At 44.4% G+C, this 18,084-nt stretch overlaps 1 protein-coding gene across 1 annotated transcript in view; it reads right to left on the reverse strand.

Annotated features, from left to right (window-relative positions):
* The window catches only part of BRD9 (bromodomain containing 9), a 257,139-nt gene that overhangs the window by 27,914 nt on the left and 211,141 nt on the right, over nt 1-18,084 (reverse strand). Inside the window, exon 9 of the mRNA XM_068236483.1 lies at nt 8,609-8,711. Within this exon, the coding sequence (XP_068092584.1) occupies nt 8,609-8,711 (103 nt within the window). The remainder of the gene's footprint in view (nt 1-8,608; nt 8,712-18,084) is intronic.

Below are 18,084 nucleotides of genomic sequence, written 5' to 3' on the forward strand. Positions count from 1 at the left end.
TCTCCTGTTAGATTCCAGTCCTGCTGTGACATCACCCTTACATGCAGTGTGCAGCATACTTCGCAGGCTGTTTTGCAGCTGCTGCATCCTTTCTGACTTCTGGTAAGTTGGTAACATTTCCGCCACTTGGTGCTTATACTAAGGAACTAGTAGCCTTGCTACTCAGTACAGGTCCTTCTCCTTTAGCCTTTTCATACGGGGGTCTTTCAGCAGGCAAGGCAGCATGAAAGACCCCATTTGGACAAAGTGAGATGCCGAGGTAGCCATCTCCCGTTCCTGGTACTCAATTATGTCATTGAAGGTATCCCCCCCAGCCACATACAATACCAAGGGTCCACAAAAGGTGACGACAAGCCCTCTGCAGCTGGTCTTCCACCTCTACAATACCGCCTTCCTTCTCTGACTCCTGTCCTTCAGACTCCTCTCTCTGCATTGCCGCAGGTACAGCAGATGATGACAAGGCTCCTTCTGGTGGTGGTGATGGCGACCACAACTATTCCTTTTCCTGGTCACACTGATCTATGGCCTGATCCAGCACTCTTTGAAAGGCACACTCCAGGAAGAAAGGGTATGGTATGAGGTCACTGATGGTGCCTTCGGTGCGACTTACTAGGTTTGTCACCTCCTCAAAAGGGACGCATGAGTCTACAGGCATTGCACATGAGCGTTCAGTAACTTGGCAAAAAAAATCCCCAGCTCTGCAGAGCCTGTCCTAGCACCCAAGTCATACAGATACTCATTGATAACACGTTCCTGTTGGAGCAGGGGTTCAAACATTATGAGGGTGGAATTCCAGCAAGTCAGGCTGTCACAAATCAAGCGTCTCACTGGAACGTTCTTTCGCCGCTGAATATCAGCAAGGCACGCCATGGCCATGTATGAACATCTGAAATGGCCACACACCTTCCTGGGCTGCCTAAGGACGTCCTGAAAGCCTGGGTACTTACAGACAAAGCGTTGGACAATAAGATTGAGAACATGTGCCATGCAAGGCACATGTGTTAACTTGTCCAAATTCCATGTTGCCAACAGATTGATTCCGTTGTCCACACCACTTTTCCGATCTCCAGTTGGTGCGGGGTCAGCCAATGATCAACCTGTGAGTTCAGAGCGGACAGGAGTTTTGTGTTTTTGATATTTGTTGTATGAACTAATGCACGAAGGGAGGAAAATGCCATGAACAAGCAACTTTGTGTTACTGGGCATGTGCAAACCATAGTTATGCTTGATCAGTCACGATCGTACACAAATAGGAGCGGGCCCTACAGTTCCTCTGTATGTAATATTCCAGATAATAAAAATATAACAACCTGCTAGGTTTGTATTGCTCCCAGAGCCCCTAGTAAGATTTGAAGCAAACCCAAGCCAGCTAAAAATAAAAAGTTGGATACTACATACTTCAGAGGCTTCCCATGTCTCATTGAGACCACCATAGCTGCCTGTGACCCTCATAAAGATCAAGATTGTGCTCCTCTTTGTGATCAAGTGCGTCGTACTGTGCCTGCGTGAGTACAACAGTGCCTTTGTAGTAGCACAGAGCCACTCATGGATGAGTAGCTTCACTTGTGCAGGTGCAGTATGTCCGTGCTTGTACATGGCAGGGAGCATGGCCACAAGAACATATTCAACAGATATATTCAGAAGGTCCGTGCATAGCAACAGTGGGGTAAAGGAGGACAAGTTCTGGCTCTACAGCCAATCACCACTGACACACATCTAACAGTGCAATATAACAGTTCAGTAATCAGAGTGCTCAGTTGTTCTCTCTTTGGCCTATATGCAGTTCACTTTCTCTCCTAAGTTTTCTACAAGGAGAATATTATTCATTTTCTATTTAGAATAACTTTTTAGCACTTTACAATTGAAAAAGTACCAAAAGTAGGTGAAAAAGTACAATCGAGGGGCGTGGCTTGACGCTGAAAGGAGATGGCCGCTTGAGACAGGAGCTCCCGACACACACCCGCTAGAAGCTGAAAAAACAAGCTCCCACATACCTCCCAGATGGCTGTAAGAGCAACTAGAAGCACCCTAGGTTCCACAGCTGATCCCAAGTCAACCCAGACAAAAAACGGAGCAGCAGTCGCTGAGATATTTAAGCCCAAGAAGGGACCGACACAGACACCCAAGATGGCGCCCACGGAGGACACTGCTATCACGCAGAGGTCGCCGGGCTCTCCGACTAACGCAGCGAGCAAGGTGGGTGAAAAACCAGACAGACCCTCAACGCTTGCGGATATCAGGGCAATGGCTGAGGACATTAAATTCTCCTTTCACTCCGCCATAGCCGAAGTGCGCGCGGATGTCGCGGCTCTCGGTACGAGGCTCCAGACACGAGAGAAAGCGGGAACTAAGAGAGATAAACAACTTAGCTCACTAAACCAGACAGCCTCAGCCCATACCGATATACTGACAGAACACACACGGCACCTAGAGGACTTGGATAACCGTGGGCGCCGTTGTAATATCAGAGTGAGAGGTGTCCCAGAATCAATATCCGCAGAGCAAATCCCTGAGGCCCTAACCACCATCTTTAATAATCTACTCGATAGGCCAAGGGATACGGCAATAGACTTTGTTAGAGCACACAGAGCACTTAGGCCACGTGCAGTAGACCCCACACTGTACAGAGATATAATCTGCTGCCTGGCATCATTCCACTTAAAAGAGAACATTATGCAAGCTGCGAGAGGACAGGAAGAAATTACCTTTAATGATTCACATATACATCTCTATCAGGACCTCTCTAATATTACACTGGCTAAAAGAAGGGCTCTTAAACCTCTTTTACAGCTGTTAAAGGAGAACGGTTTGACATATCGCTGGAGATTCCCCTTCGCCCTCTCCGTTATGAAAGGAGGAAAGTTGTCGGTACTCCGCAATAACGCGGGTTTACGTGACTTCTGCACGGATCTCGGCCTTTCTATACCCAAGCTGCAAAATTGGGATAGCTACCCGACAATGACACCGCCTCTTAAAGGAACATCCCCACAGGCCAGTTCGCGTGAGGAATCTCTATATTCGAAATCAGGATGCGATAGCCGAGAGCTCAGAGGAGGACGGAGACTGACAGTTAAACCTCATATTAAATTCACTCTCCCAGTTGACTAACCTGTTCCTTCTGCTCTGCTGAGGAAACCAGGTAGCCGAGTGAAACATTTATCCTCCTATACTTATTTTGGAACTAATAATGTTTAATACTATTTGGCTTGTTGGAGTCAGTTGCTGAGACCACAGGTCTTACATACCCTCAGGAACATTATCATCTCATTTAACCACATCTTTTCCTTTGCAGGTTGTTAAAAGTTTTTGTTATTAATAAGTACGCTACTCATATTAAGCTTAGTAGAAGCGGCTTTAAAACAATTTAATTAAAAATGACGGTTAGAGAGAAAGTTTCACATTATGTTCCTGAGATTGTTAGCTAGCTCCTATTTATGGGGTGAAATATGGTGTGACCATCTGGGTAATGTGTGTGTAAACATATGACGCAGTTAAGCAGGTGGGTGAGGGGTTTTCTATGTTGATTAGAGGTAGTTTTACTTGACGGTTGAAGGTTAATACCTCCCCACACTGTGCGACACGGTTCGCACTCACTTTAATTCTCACTAATTTGACAGACACGACCACCCAAGTCGTGCCTGCGTGAGCCTTAACATTCTGAGCATTGTTGACGTGCTAGAAGAATATTACTTGGTGACTTGCTGTCATACTCTCAACCCATGTACCATATCCTGTTTGGTTTTTTCCTTTTCATCAACTTCTATCCCCCGACTCCTGATTGCTACTCGTATAGAGAGACAAAACTCAGTTTCCCACCCCCTTACTCCAAAGAGGGTCCAACATTCAACATGCATTCCCAAAGTGAATCTGGCTGCAGAAATACATCAGGCCCATTATCATTCAAATTTGCATCTGTTAATGTAAACGGCCTTAATACTCCGGAAAAGAGATCAGTAGTCTTTGACTCATTAAGAAGGGAAAAAGTATAGATAGCATTTCTGCAGGAAACACATCTACGATCCAACCACATCCCTAGCAGATTCTCCATGAATTTTCCCATATCGTTCCACTCCACTTCACCTACGACCAAAACAAAAGGAGTCTCGATCTTCATCCAAAGGAATATCCCATTCTGTTTGGAGGAGGTGGAGAGGGACCCAGAGGGCCGATACATTTTTGTGAAGGGCAAAATAAGCGAAAGGCAGATTACCATGGCATCTATTTATGCCCCCAATAGACAACAACCATCACTCGTTAAACAGGTCATTAGTAAACTAACAGCCTTCTATAATGGTATTCTGATATTAGGAGGGGACTTTAATGTCCCCCTTAACCCTCTTTCAGACTGTTCTAATGGATCCTCGTCCCTCTCTTACAAAGCATTGCGAAGCATCAAATTAAGTCTGCAAAGTTTGACGTGCATGGATGTTTGGAGAGTGGGTCACCCTCAAGAAAAGGACTACACCTTTTTCTCTCCCATCCACAACAAACATACCAGAATAGATTATATCTTCGTGACGCAAAGAGATATTAGTCTCGTAACAGATTCATCTATTGGCATTAAGGCCATATCCGACCACTCTCCAGTGTTTATGACATTAAGCTTTCCAGATAAACAAACTAAAACATGGTGCTGGAGATTGAATCCTGGCCTACTGGCGGATGAAGTCAGAACCGAGAAAACTAAGCGTGTTTTAGATAATTACTTTACTACAAACAAAGATGACGAGGTTTCTAATTTCACAGTCTGGGAGGCGCATAAACCCGTGATTAGGGGGTTCTTCATTCGGATGGGCTCCAGACTTGAGAGAGCGAGATGAGGGAGTCACAAACCTTTCAACAAAAATTGCAAAACTAGAAACCCTCCATAAACATTCCCTGGCCTCCCTGGTTCTGGAAGAGTTAACGTCGGCTAGACTTAAACTGGACTTTCTCTTGACTTCAGAAGCCAGGAGAAAGGTAATGATGGGAAAAAGGATCTTTTATGAATCCGGAAATAAAAGTGGGAAATACCTTGCCAGAGCACTAAAGAAACAATCGCTACAATCTCATATTCCTTCCCTAATTGATAAAAAGCAAAATAAACTACTTAAATCAGAGGAGATAGTTCAGGAATTTAGAAGTTACTACAAAACTCTCTACAACCTCCATCCAGACTCAAAAGACGCAAGAGAAACAATTAAAAGACAGATAGAAATATCAAACTTCCTTAACAAATACTCGTCCTCACTTAATTTGACCCCCTCAGCTATGGAGGAACTTGAAGCCCCCATTACTGAGGATGAATTCCACTCAGCTGTGAAATCCCTGAAACCAGGGAAGGCTCCTGGTCCTGATGGACTAACAGCCCAATACTACAAACTGTTTAGCTCCTTGCTGGCTCCTGCATTTGTTTCTGCCTTCAATTGTCTCACCCCCTCTTCCATCCCTTCATCGCAATTCTTAGAGGCACATATATCAGTCATTCCGAAACCTGAAAAAGACAAACAGTTCTGTACCAATTATAGGCCAATATCCCTTCTCAATTTAGATGCTAAATTATTAGCCAAAATACTCGCTAACAGATTACTCCCGTTTATCCCAGAACACATCTGCTCTGACCAGGCAGGCTTCATTCCAGGCAGAGAGGCGAAAGAGAACGTCATGCGTACGGTTAATATTATGGCCTACACGAAAAAAACACCAAATTAAAGCATTTATCCTCTCTACTGACGCTGAAAAGGCCTTTGACAGAGTGGCGTGGGACTATATCCATGCCACTCTGGCCAGTTTGGGTCTTGGAGAAAGCATGAGGCGCTGGATAGCGCTGTTGTACTCTAACCCATCAGCCCGAGTAAAGGCAAACGGCCTACTCTCTGAACCTTTTACAATTTCAAATGGAACAAGGCAAGGATGCCCACTGTCACCCCTAATATATATTTTAACACTGGAGCCGTTCCTGAACGCAATCAGAGCAGATGAGCTCATTAAGGGTATAGAGGTGGGCAGCTCACAACATGTGGTTTCAGCCTTTGCAGATGATCTCCTCTTCTACTTGCAGGACCCTTTAAAATCCCTCCCTCAATTAATTAAACTTTTCAAAACTTTTGGTTTTATATCAAATCTTAAAATCAACTTCAATAAATCCATAGCTCTGAATGTGTCGCTAGCAGAAGAGACGGTCAAAAGCTCTCAATCTCTGTTTCCCTTCACTTGGACATCATCCTCTCTGCGCTATCTGGGAATAAAAATTACCAAAAAACTCTCTCATCTTTTTGAAGCAAATTTCTCACCTATGGGTGAGACATTGAAGGCAGACCTTCTGAGATGGGGTCAGCAAAAAAATCTTTCCTGGTTCGGAAGAATGGCATCTGTAAAGATGAATCTGCTACCACGCTTCCTATACATAAGCCAATGCATCCCAATTGACTTACCCAACCCCTTCCTAAAAAATCTCCAAACATGCATTAACAGATTTATTTGGGGTCAAAAACCGCCCCGAATCAAAAGGTCTATCTTACATGCTCCCAAAGACTTGGGAGGTACCAGCCTGCCGGACCTCCTTCGATATCATCTGGCATCACAGCTCTGTAGGGTGGTGGAATGGTCAAACACAGAGTCTCCCAAAAATTGGGTTCTTATAGAACAAGAAACCACCGCTTGTGCTGCATACACCCTGGGATGGTCAGAAAAACCAGCCAAAATCCTCTCCTCCTGGTGTAACCCTTTAACACAAGCTACTATCAAAACTATGAGAAAACACCTACCAGCTAGGAACCTGTTATCATTAACAGGAAAACTCTCCCCTCTGTGTGGCGACACCCGCTTCCCTGCAGCAGCTGATATTCCTTTCCTTCAGGACTGGCAGGGAGGTTCCGGCCCTAGAGTCAGAGATTTTTTAACAACAACTGGTATTATGTCCTTCTCGGAGATGTCTGCTCTAAGACCTGACAGACCCCTTCGTCTATGGCAATACTTCCAGATAAGACACTTCATTAATTTCCTGAAACCTAAAACTTTCCTTACAAAGACCCTCTCCCCCTTTGAAAGTTTATTGGTGAGTGAAAACCCGCGGAGACATCTTGTATCCCAGCTTTACCAAATTCTTCTTACATCCCCTAATGACAACAAATTTCGATTCCAGACTGACTGGGAAAGGGACTTAGGAGTCACTTTAGATGAAGAACAATGGGGGAAAATATTTACTCTCAATCATAAAGGCTCCCTGAATGTAACCACCCAAGAACTGGGATACAAGATTCTTTCTCGTTGGTACAGAACACCATCCTCTCTGCAGAAAATGTTCCCCCATGCCAATAACCAATGCTGGAGATGCAATTCAGAAGTAGGAGACCTACTACATATTTTTTGGTCATGCCCCAAAATCACACAATTTTGGCAGGAGGTACATACGCTCAGTGAAAAGATCACATGCTCCTCGATACCTTTTTCCCCTGCTGTATTTCTTTTCCACGACACTCATGAATCCATGCGGGCCTATAAAAAATCTCTGACAATTCATCTTATTAACGCAGCTAGAGCTTTAATCCCCTTAAATTGGAAGTCCACTAACCCACCATTAATCAAAGCTTGGCTCAGAAGAGTAGAATCCATTTCTCGGATAAAGGACTTGATACTCCGCTCCAAAGACTGTGCAGAACAATGCACTATGACATGGGCTATATGGGTGGATTTCCAACACTCAGATACTTATAAGACCATCATGGATTCATTGGACTAGTTTTGTCTCTTCCTAATTTCTGTGGGCATGACCTTCTTCTTTTTACTCTACTAGCTCTATATCACGCAACTTAGGAAATACTGAATATAGGCCCCTTACTGGTACATGGAACACAGTTAGATTGACAATAATCCATCTTTATTTGCCACACATCTTTGTTATGAGTAGATGATAGCAATATTGCTAAATCCCTAGCGTTTAACTAGTTTGAAGCTGTATACTACTTATTAAGCTGATACTGAAAACTACATTATGTACTCTTTATTAAGCACTACCAATGTGTTATGTAACTTTATATAGACATTATCCGCATGATATGTATCTTTTACGACTACAGTTTGTACTTAACATTTTTCAATAAACTTGAATTGTGAAAAAAAGAAAAAGTACAATCAAAATTATTTAGAGTATTTTCTCGCTTGCTGGGGGTTTTAAAATCATTTTATTTACAAGGTATGAAAATATCTCCTAGGAGAAAACTCAAGAGCAAAAAAAGTGAATTGCATGTGGCCCTTTGTGTGAAATAAGGCCTCTAAAAATAAAAATCCTGTCTTGAAGTTATGACCACATGTGGCAGGCTCTGTGGCTGCCACTGTTTTTTTTTTTTTAATCAAATCATGCCTACTGTGTAGTTTGCAAGGGCAAGAGTCAGGGCGCAGGCTTAATTTCCCTGAGCACACTGCAGCTGTGGCACAGAAAGGAACCCGTGTCTACCGCCTTGATGAGGGACTTTAAGTGATTTATTAAACACCAGCTAATCCAAGAGTTTATGTACACAGAAAACTACCTACATAGATCTAGGAAAACATCTGTGTCTTGACTGGGGCTTTTAAGTCAACATAAAAAATATAAAACTGAGGAAATAAGCATATGTCTTTGTATACATACCTAAAGAATGAAGCATGGACATGTCAAGGGATACATCTGAATATGACTTCAGTGAAAGAAAATCTAGAACAGATGTGCTTCCATCCCCTCCAGAGTCTCCAATCTAATCACAAAATAATAATAATAATAATAATAATAAAAAAGGTCAGCATCTATTACATTTCCACCAGTATACAGTATTTACGGGGCTAGGATCGCATGAAAGACCTACTATCTAGGATATTCAAAATCAGGCATAGGAAATACATTTGTACTGATTTGCAAGTCCAGATTATATGAAGATCTATATATAGACATCACACTTTAAACTACATGCACTCCTGCAATTACTGTTGCCTGCAGGGCCCACAAGAACACAAAGCTGTTGTAAATGTTGTTATATCATAGTGTGAAACTAAATGAATATTACATTTACAGGTTATTTGCATATTCAATAAGAATGGATATTTTTAGATACAGAATACTTAACATCTCCTATGGACCTTAAATAGCGCCTATAGAGTATTAAATGTACTAAACAGTTTCTTTAGATTTGATCCACACATTACAAATCTTCCCGAACTTTGCACTACACCCTCTAGCAAGGTAGGCAGCCTTGTGTAAGTGAACTGAGTTATTAATAAGTTTTTTTCAGTATTGTATTCCAGGAGGTTTAGTATTTTTCCATTGTAAAACTATAGCTTTCCGGTAGTAAAATAAAAGAGTATACCAATCAGGGCTCTTTGATATCTGGTCCCGGCCAACCCTTCTGTGAGACCAAGTACACACCAGGTAGGATGTGGAGAAATATTAATTTTGATTATTTTGGCAATTAGGTCACATACTTGCTGCCACATTGGTAGCAGTTTAGGGCAGTGCCAAAAAATATGATCAAAATTGGCCTGGGGAGTATTACACCTCCAGCATACATTAGGTTTAGAAGAATCCATCTTTGCCATCCTAACTGGTGTGAAGTAGGCTTTATGCATAATCTTAAATTGGATTAATTTATCTCGTGTTGCAATAAGATACGTAAATGGCTTAATCCACGTATCCTCCCATTGCTCATCGTCCAGGTCTGAAAGAAGTTCAAGCCACTTATCTTTGAAAACAGTTACATGTGGTTCTGCGACCAATATAATATCTTGGTATATGGCAGAGAGAGCTTTGACTAGATTTTCTTTATTCAAAAAATTTTAAGTTTCAGACTACAGTATTCGGACCGGGTCATTCCCAAACTGTGCCTTGAATGCATATCTTAATTGAAGGTATCTAAAGAAATAATGGTTAGGGAGCAGAAAGTTTTCTTTAAGGTAGTCAAAAGTAACAAGAGAGCCAGCTTGTATTATATGGGTAATATTTATAATACCTTAAGAGATCCAGATAATTGGCTCTGATATAGTGTAGAATTCGCCAAGTATTGGGTTGTTCCACAGTGGGGTATGTGGAGATAGTTTGTTTTTGGCAGGAGAGTTCCAGTTTTGCACCGTTTCCCAGGCCTTAACCACAACCTTCATTGAGATGGTTAACGGGTATGGGGCTTTACTTCCTCTGTACAATAACTGAGATAGTGCCTCAAAAGAGCCTAGGTGAGCAGCCTCCAACTCCATAGCAGCATTAGATTTGTCCTGTTTCAAGCACCAGTGGGCTGTGGCTAGTTGACTTGCTAAGTAATATTTAAATAAGTGTGGAAATGCTAGTCCCCCTTCTGTCCATGGTCTTTGTAGCGTTTTAAGACTAAGTCTCAGTGTTTTATTATACCATACAAAGCTTACCAGTATAGAGTTTAATTGAATAAATAATATTTTATGAACCCATATTGGACAATTCCGGAAGGTATATAAATATTTGGGAAGTAGTTTCATATTGACTAGATTAATACGCCCAGTAAGAGAAAGAGGTAAGTTCTGCCAGGCTGCCAGTTTGTTTTTAGTAAATTGGAGCAGAGTTTGTAGATTATTGTCTAGGAAATCGGCAACGTTACTAGGTATTTGACCTTGGATACAGATTAAAGTGGGGTATTCAAAGTCACCATATTGTTTAACGGTAATATTTTAGATTTCTCCCAGTTGACCTCCAGACCAGTAAACTGTGCGTAACTTTCAAAGATATGTAGTACTCCCTTAATAGAGTTATTTGGATCTCTGAGGTATATAACTAAATCATCTGCATAAAGGGAAACCCTTTCTTCCAGCTCATGTACCTGGAAACCCATTATTTCTTTAGATTGCCTGAGTGAAGCTGCAATTGGTTCCATTGCTATTGCAAATAGGGCAGGTGATAAAGGGCACCCTTGCCTAGTACCTCTGTGTAAAGCCACAGAGGCGGATAAGGAGGAGCCTATCTTAATACGAGTTATAGGAAGATTATAAATTGTTTTAAGCCAAGTAATTAGTTTATTACCATACCCGAACCTAGTGAGGGTAGCCCATAGATACTCCCACTCCAGAGAGTCAAATGCCCTCTGAATATCAAGGAATGCCCAAGCTCTTGGATCTTGTATGTCAGCTGTAAGTTGTATATGAGGAAAGATGCGTCTTAGATTGATATCTGTAGTTTTTTTAGGCATAAATCCAGTCTGATCAGGGTATTTATTCTTGTAGATATTATTTTAGTTAAGGTCATTGTTTAGTAGGGAAATTGGTTTGTATGACTGGCAGTCAAGTGGGTCCTTGTCAGGTTTGGGAATTAAAATTACATGCGCTTGATAAAAGGAGTCAGGCAGCCTGCCGGCCATCGAGCCATTATTGAATATAAGTTTCAAATGGGGGGCAATTATTTGTGAATATCGTTTATAAAATTCAATAGGGATCCCATCTGGCCAGGAGACTTATTAGAGGGAAACGATGCAATTGCGTCAAGGATCTCTTCCTCAGTAATGTCAATTTCCAGTGCAGTAGCAGTTTCGACATCAAGAACTGGTAAATCACGTCTCATGAGCCTATCCAACATATGAGGCATGTTCCCAGTAACTTGGATTTGTAGATTATTAGTGTAGTATTCATAGAATCTATTAAGTATTTCTGATGCAGAAGAAGTTAAAGTGCCATTTTCCAGTCTAATTTCAGGAATATAAGGCCCGGTTCACATTAGCGGTTGTTTGCCAAACGGACCGGATGACCTGACCGGATCCGGACCGGATCCGGATCGGAACCGTACGGTTCTGATCCGGATCCGATCCGGATCCGGTCAGGTTGCATCAGGTGGCAATCAGGATGCGATCCGGATCAGTTTGGCAAAATATACGTAAAAAAAAAAAAAAATGTTGGGGTCTGGGAGGTCAGCAGAAGGGGGACCTGTGGAATCAGGCCCTCTGCTGTTTAGCACTCACCTCCACCTCCGACATGCTGCCAACATCCTGCCAACACCTCCAGCTCGTGCTGCTCCACTCCAAAATGCTTGCCCATGTGTCCCCAGCCAATATCGCCGCAAAAATCCGCATAGGAAGTGGGGTAGAAGATCCGGATTTCTCAGCCAGTGTGTTGTGCGGCCTCCGGTTCCCATTTGTTTGTATTGGCCGGATGGTGCAGTCCGGCTCCGCCCCGGATACGGCTGCCGGAGGGGCCGGATGAAAAAATAGCGCATGTTGGAACGGAGGCCGGAGTCCGGATCCGGCCCGGATCCGGTCCGGCTCCGGTTCTGCAGAACGGACCCATGTGAACGGACGCATAGGCTTTAATTGCTATGCCGTGCGTCCGTTCCGTCCGTTCTGCAGGCGGTGCGGCTCCGGCACGGCGATTCCGGAGGGCCACCGCAAGTGTGAACCGGGCCTAAGTGTTGGAGGCTACATTTCGAGAAATGTTTGTCAACAACTTACCGTTTTGTCTCCTTGTTCAAATCATGTTTGTTGCCATTCCAGGAATGAGGTTTTAGTTATATTTGTCATATGGAGGTTTAACATGCGTTTATATTGCATTAAAGTATCATATGTATCTGCATCTGGTGAATTGGCGAAAATATTTGATGCATTTGCCTCATCAGACATAAGGGGCTCCAATTTGATATTAAATTATTTTTTAAGTGCACTAATTTGGGAAATATAATCTCCCCTGATGCTGATTCTTGTGAAAAAAACAAAAAAGACACAGAGACCGGGAGCCCGATCTGGTGTATTATCAATGAGACACCAGAATATGTGCGTAAAACAGTGATATACTCACAAAATTGGGTTGCTATAGAAAGCAACCACCTTTCTCGCATGTGAGGAAGTACCGTCCTCACTCGGCCTTGCTTCTGATAGTAATATAGGTCGCAGCTCCAGGCAAAAAGTTGGCCACTTGGAATAACTTCCAAGTGTGCACTCCCCTATACTGGGGTGGCAAAGATTCAAGAAGAGTAGGAGGCGCCCGTAAACTTATATTAGTGGTAGGTATTATTGTGGGCGCCCAGGATAGCGACACTCTGCATTAGGCACATCCATAGACCTGAGGAAGTGGCAGTAGCCGAGAAACGCGTTGTCATTTGTGCCCCAATAAAAGTTAAGAAGTATCGATTACTACCTTGCGCGTGATTTTCACTGCTATAAGGTAGGAACAAGAGACCCCTTTCTATTATTACTTTATTATTATTACAATAATACCTTCCACTAATATAAGTTTACGGGCGCCTCCTACTCTTCTTGAATCTCCCCTGATAGGAGCTTTGAATGCATCCCATACAATTACCTCTGGAGCTGACCCAGTATACATCTCCAAATATTGTTGTATAGCTAATGTGATTTTCTCTGCTATTTTGGTATCCTGAATGCATTTAGGATTTAACTTCCACAGTTCTTTACTTGTCTGCAAGGGGGGGGGGGGGGGGGTGCATATAGGCCTGCAATGCAAGATACAGTGGAACCAATGGCAATTTGCAGTATGACATATCTACTAGGCCTGAACGATTTTAGGAAGAGATTGATCCATTTCTGTCAGAAATTGCGATTTCGATTCAATTCAAAAGCTTTAGCACTAAATTCACAATGTACAGTAACATTTAAAAACATACATTGACAGAAAATGACATATCAAATTGATAGTGTAATGTCTTTATGTCATGATTGTAAATGTTACTTTATGTTGTGAATTTAGTGCTAAAGCTTGATACTGTATGCCCCCACCCCTCATAGTATGTATGACCACTATCCCCCCCTCATAGTATGTATGGCCACTATCCCCCACCCCTCATAGTATGTATGACCACTATCCCCCCCTCATAGTATGTATGGCCACTATCTCCCACCCCTCATAGTATGTATGGCCACTATCCCCCACCCCTCATAGTATGTATGGCCACTATTCCCCAATTCCCCCCCCCCCCTCATAGTATGTATGGCCAGTATCCCCCCCCCCTCATAGTATGTATGACCACTATCCCCCCCTCATAGTATGTATGGCCACTATCCCCCACCCCTCATAGTATGTATGGGCACTATCCCCCACCCCTCATAGTATGTATGGCCACTATTCCCCAATTCCCCCACCCCTCATAGAATGTATGGCCACTATCCCCCACCCCTCATAGTATGTATGGCCAGTATCCCCCCCCTCATAGTATGTATGACCACTATCCCCCCCTCATAGTATGTATGGTCACTATCCCCCCCACCCCTCATAGTATGTATGGCCACTATCCCCTCCACCCCTCATAGTATGTATGGCCACTATCCCCTCCACCCCTCATAGTATGTATGGTCACTATCCCCCACCCCTCATAGTATGTATGGCCACTATCCCCCACCCCTCATAGTATGTATGGCCACTATCCCCCACTCCCCTCATAGTATGTATGGCCACTATCCCCCACTCCTCATAGTACATATGGCCAGTATCCCCCAAGCCCTCATAGTATGTATGGTCACTATCCCCTCCACCCCTCATAGTTTGTATGGCCAGTATCCCCCCCCCCTCATAGTATGCATGGCCACTATCCCCCCCCTCATAGCATGTATGGCCACTATCCCCCCCACCCCTCATAGTATGTATGGCCACTATCCCCTCCACCCCTCATAGTATGTATGGTCACTATCCCCCACCCCTCATAGTATGTATGGCCACTATCCCCCACCCCTCATAGTATGTATGGCCACTATCCCCCACCCCTCATAGTATGTATGGCCACTATCCCCCACTCCTCATAGTACGTATGGCCAGTATCCTCCAAGCCCTCATAGTATGTATGGTCACTATCCCCCACCCTCATAGTATGTATGGCCACTATCCCCCACCCCTCATAGTATGTATGGCCACTATCCCCCACCCCTCATAGTATGTATGGCCACTATCCCCCACCCCTCATAGTATGTATGGCCACTATCCCCCACCCCTCATAGTATGTATGGCCAGTATCCCCCCCCCTAATAGTATGTATGGCCACTACCCCCCCCCCCCTCACCCCTCATAGTATGTATGGCCACTATCCCCTCCACCCGTCATAGTATGTATGGTCACTATCCCCCACCCCTCATAGTATATATGGCCACTATCCCCCACCCCTCATAGTATGTATGGCCACTATCCCCCACCCCTCATAGTATGTATGGCCACTATTCCCCAATTCCCCACCCCTCATAGAATGTATGGCCACTATCCCCCACCCCTCATAGTATGTATGGCCAGTATCCCTCCCCCTCATAGTATGTATGGCCACTATCCCCCCGCTCAATGTATGGCCACTATCCCCCCCCACCCCTCATAGTATGTATGGCCACTATTCCCCACCCCTCACAGAATGTATGGCCACTATCCCCCACCCCTCATAGTATGTATGGCCAGTATCCCTCCCCCTCATAGTATGTATGGCCACTACCCCCCCCCCCTCAATGTATGGCCACTATCCCCCCCACCCCTCATAGTATGTATGGCCACTATCCCCTCCACCCCTCATAGTATGTATGGTCACTATCCCCCACCCCTCATAGTATGTATGGCCACTACCCCCCCCCCCCCCATAGTATGTATGGCCACTATCCCCCCCCCCCCCCATAGTATGTATGGCCACTATCCCCTCCACCCCTCATAGTATGTATGGCCACTATCCCCCACCCCTCATAGTATGTATGGCCACTATCCCCCACCCCTCATAGTATGTATGGCCACTATCCCCCCACCCCTCATAGTATGTATGGCCACTATACCCTCCACCCCCCATAGTATGTATGGCCACTATCCCCTCCACCCCCCATAGTATGTATGGTCACTATCCCCCACCCCTCATAGTATGTATGACCACTATCCCCCACCCCTCATAGTATGTATGGCCACTATTCCCCAATTCCCCACCCCTCATAGTATGTATGGCCAGTATACCCCCCCCTCATAATATGTATGGCCACTATCCCCCCCACCCCTCATAGTATGTATGGCCATTATCCCCTCCACCCCTCATAGTATGTATGGCCACTATCCCCCACCCCTTATAGTATGTATGGCCACTATCCCCCACTCCTCATAGTACGTATGGCCAGTATCCCCCAACCCCTCATAGTATGTATGGTCACTATCCCCCACCCCTCATAGTATGTATGGCCACTATCCCCCCCACCCGTCATAGTATGTATGGCCAGTATCCCCCAACCCTCATAGTATGTATGGCCACTATCCCCCACCCCTCATAGTATGTATGGCAAGTATCCCCCCCCACCCCTCATAGTATGTATGGCCACTATCCCCCACCCCTCATAGTATGTATGACCAGTATCCCCCATCCCTCACAGTATATATGGCCACTATCCCCCACCCCTCATAGTATGTATGGCCACTATCCCCCACCCCTCATAGTATGTATGGCCAGTATCCCCCCCCCTCATAGTATGTATGGCCACTATCCCCCACCCCTAATAGTATGTATGGCCAGTATCCCCCAACCCTGATAGTATATATGGCCACTATCCCCCACCCCTCATAGTATGTATGGCCACTATCCCCCACCCCTCAGAGTATAAACACCACCCCTAGGAAACCCCTCTTGCCCCAGCTCTTACCTGTGGCAATACAGTAGCTGCTACAAATGTGTATGAAAGTAGCCCGGCCGGGATCCCCCAGGATCCACCTGCAGCATTTCCTCACGCCTCCATCCTGGCTCCGCCTCCTGCTCTCCACTCATCAGGCCTGACCGGGAAGCCAATTACCTTCTAAACGTCTCACCCCGCCTCCAGCCGGCCGTCACCATGGCAACCGTGCCGCGCGGTGGGAGAGTGCGAGACCAGGATGAGGATGGCAGAAAAGTCACTTCCCCTATCCACCTCCGTGAGTGAGAGCCGCCGGCACGCCACTATATGTGCATGGTGCGGTGAGCTCTGCTCAGCGGGAGAAGGGACTGCTGAGCTTTTACTGTCTGCACAGCGCCGCGGATAGTGCCGGCCCAATATATTTTAAAAACTGCTGCTTTGATGATCACGGAATTGTCATTTCTGTGATCGCGATTTCGATCCCATTTCGATAAATCGTTCAGGCTTAATATCTACCATCACTATCTGTGTAAGAATTAAGATATTTATATGTAAGGGATTTGTTGATCAAGATTGAGACACCTCGAAAAAAAGAGTATGTAGACTGAAACACTCTCTGTACCCATGGTTTTTTAAGTGCTTTAATTGTGGAACCATCTAGATGTGTTTCCTGTAAGAAAAGTATATGGGGCTTGTATCTTAGTACATATTGGAACATGAGAGACCTTTTAACGGTTGAGCCTAAGCCTCTAAAATTCCAAGAAATTATCCTTAAGGGGGTTTCCATTCCACATGTAAAAGAGTAGAAAAAAAAACAACTGTTATCACATAACATATCTTTATCTCCATTGTTAAGGGGGGGGGGGGGGAGACAGAGGGCGGTCAGGACCAGAGAGCAAATGTATACCAAGAGCCAGAACTTTCCGGATATTGTACTTAGTAAGGAGAACCAAATTAACAATACCCTGTAGTGGCATAAATAAAAACTACAATACCACAGCTTTGTACCTAACAAGAAAATTTTCCCCCAAACACCCGGATTGATTAACAACCCAAGATATTAAAGTGAAACTTAACCAATGACCTGCACACAACTTATTTAACGGCAGGTCCCTGATTACTGAAAGGAGAGCAGACCAAGAACTATGTCCGCCGCCCAGCATTTCCCAGATAAACTGGGGGTACAACGTACAATTAAACGTTACAGTCCTAACAGTGAACTAAGAACAGTAAGCATCATGCTAGCTGCTTCCCTTGAACCCTCATTCTGCTGATAGATTCTGTTGAGTCCGCCAGGAGAAAAGCGCGATATAAATGTTCTATGTTTGTTTGTTTGTTCTGGTGCATGTTAGATATGAGTATATATAATCCGAATCAGAATCATTTTATTTCGCCAAGTACAACGGGGGTTGTACCCGGAATTAGTTTTGGCTCATACAGGGTCGGAGATGGTACAAACACATGCATGCAATCCAACACATACAATCAGGTACAGTATGGAACAAAGTAAGCATATACCTATATATACATACAGCACATAACTGTAATGAGGGACGCGTGGGGGAGTCTG

Source organism: Hyperolius riggenbachi, chromosome 5, assembly GCF_040937935.1.
Source record: "Hyperolius riggenbachi isolate aHypRig1 chromosome 5, aHypRig1.pri, whole genome shotgun sequence".
Lineage (NCBI taxonomy): Eukaryota > Metazoa > Chordata > Amphibia > Anura > Hyperoliidae > Hyperolius > Hyperolius riggenbachi.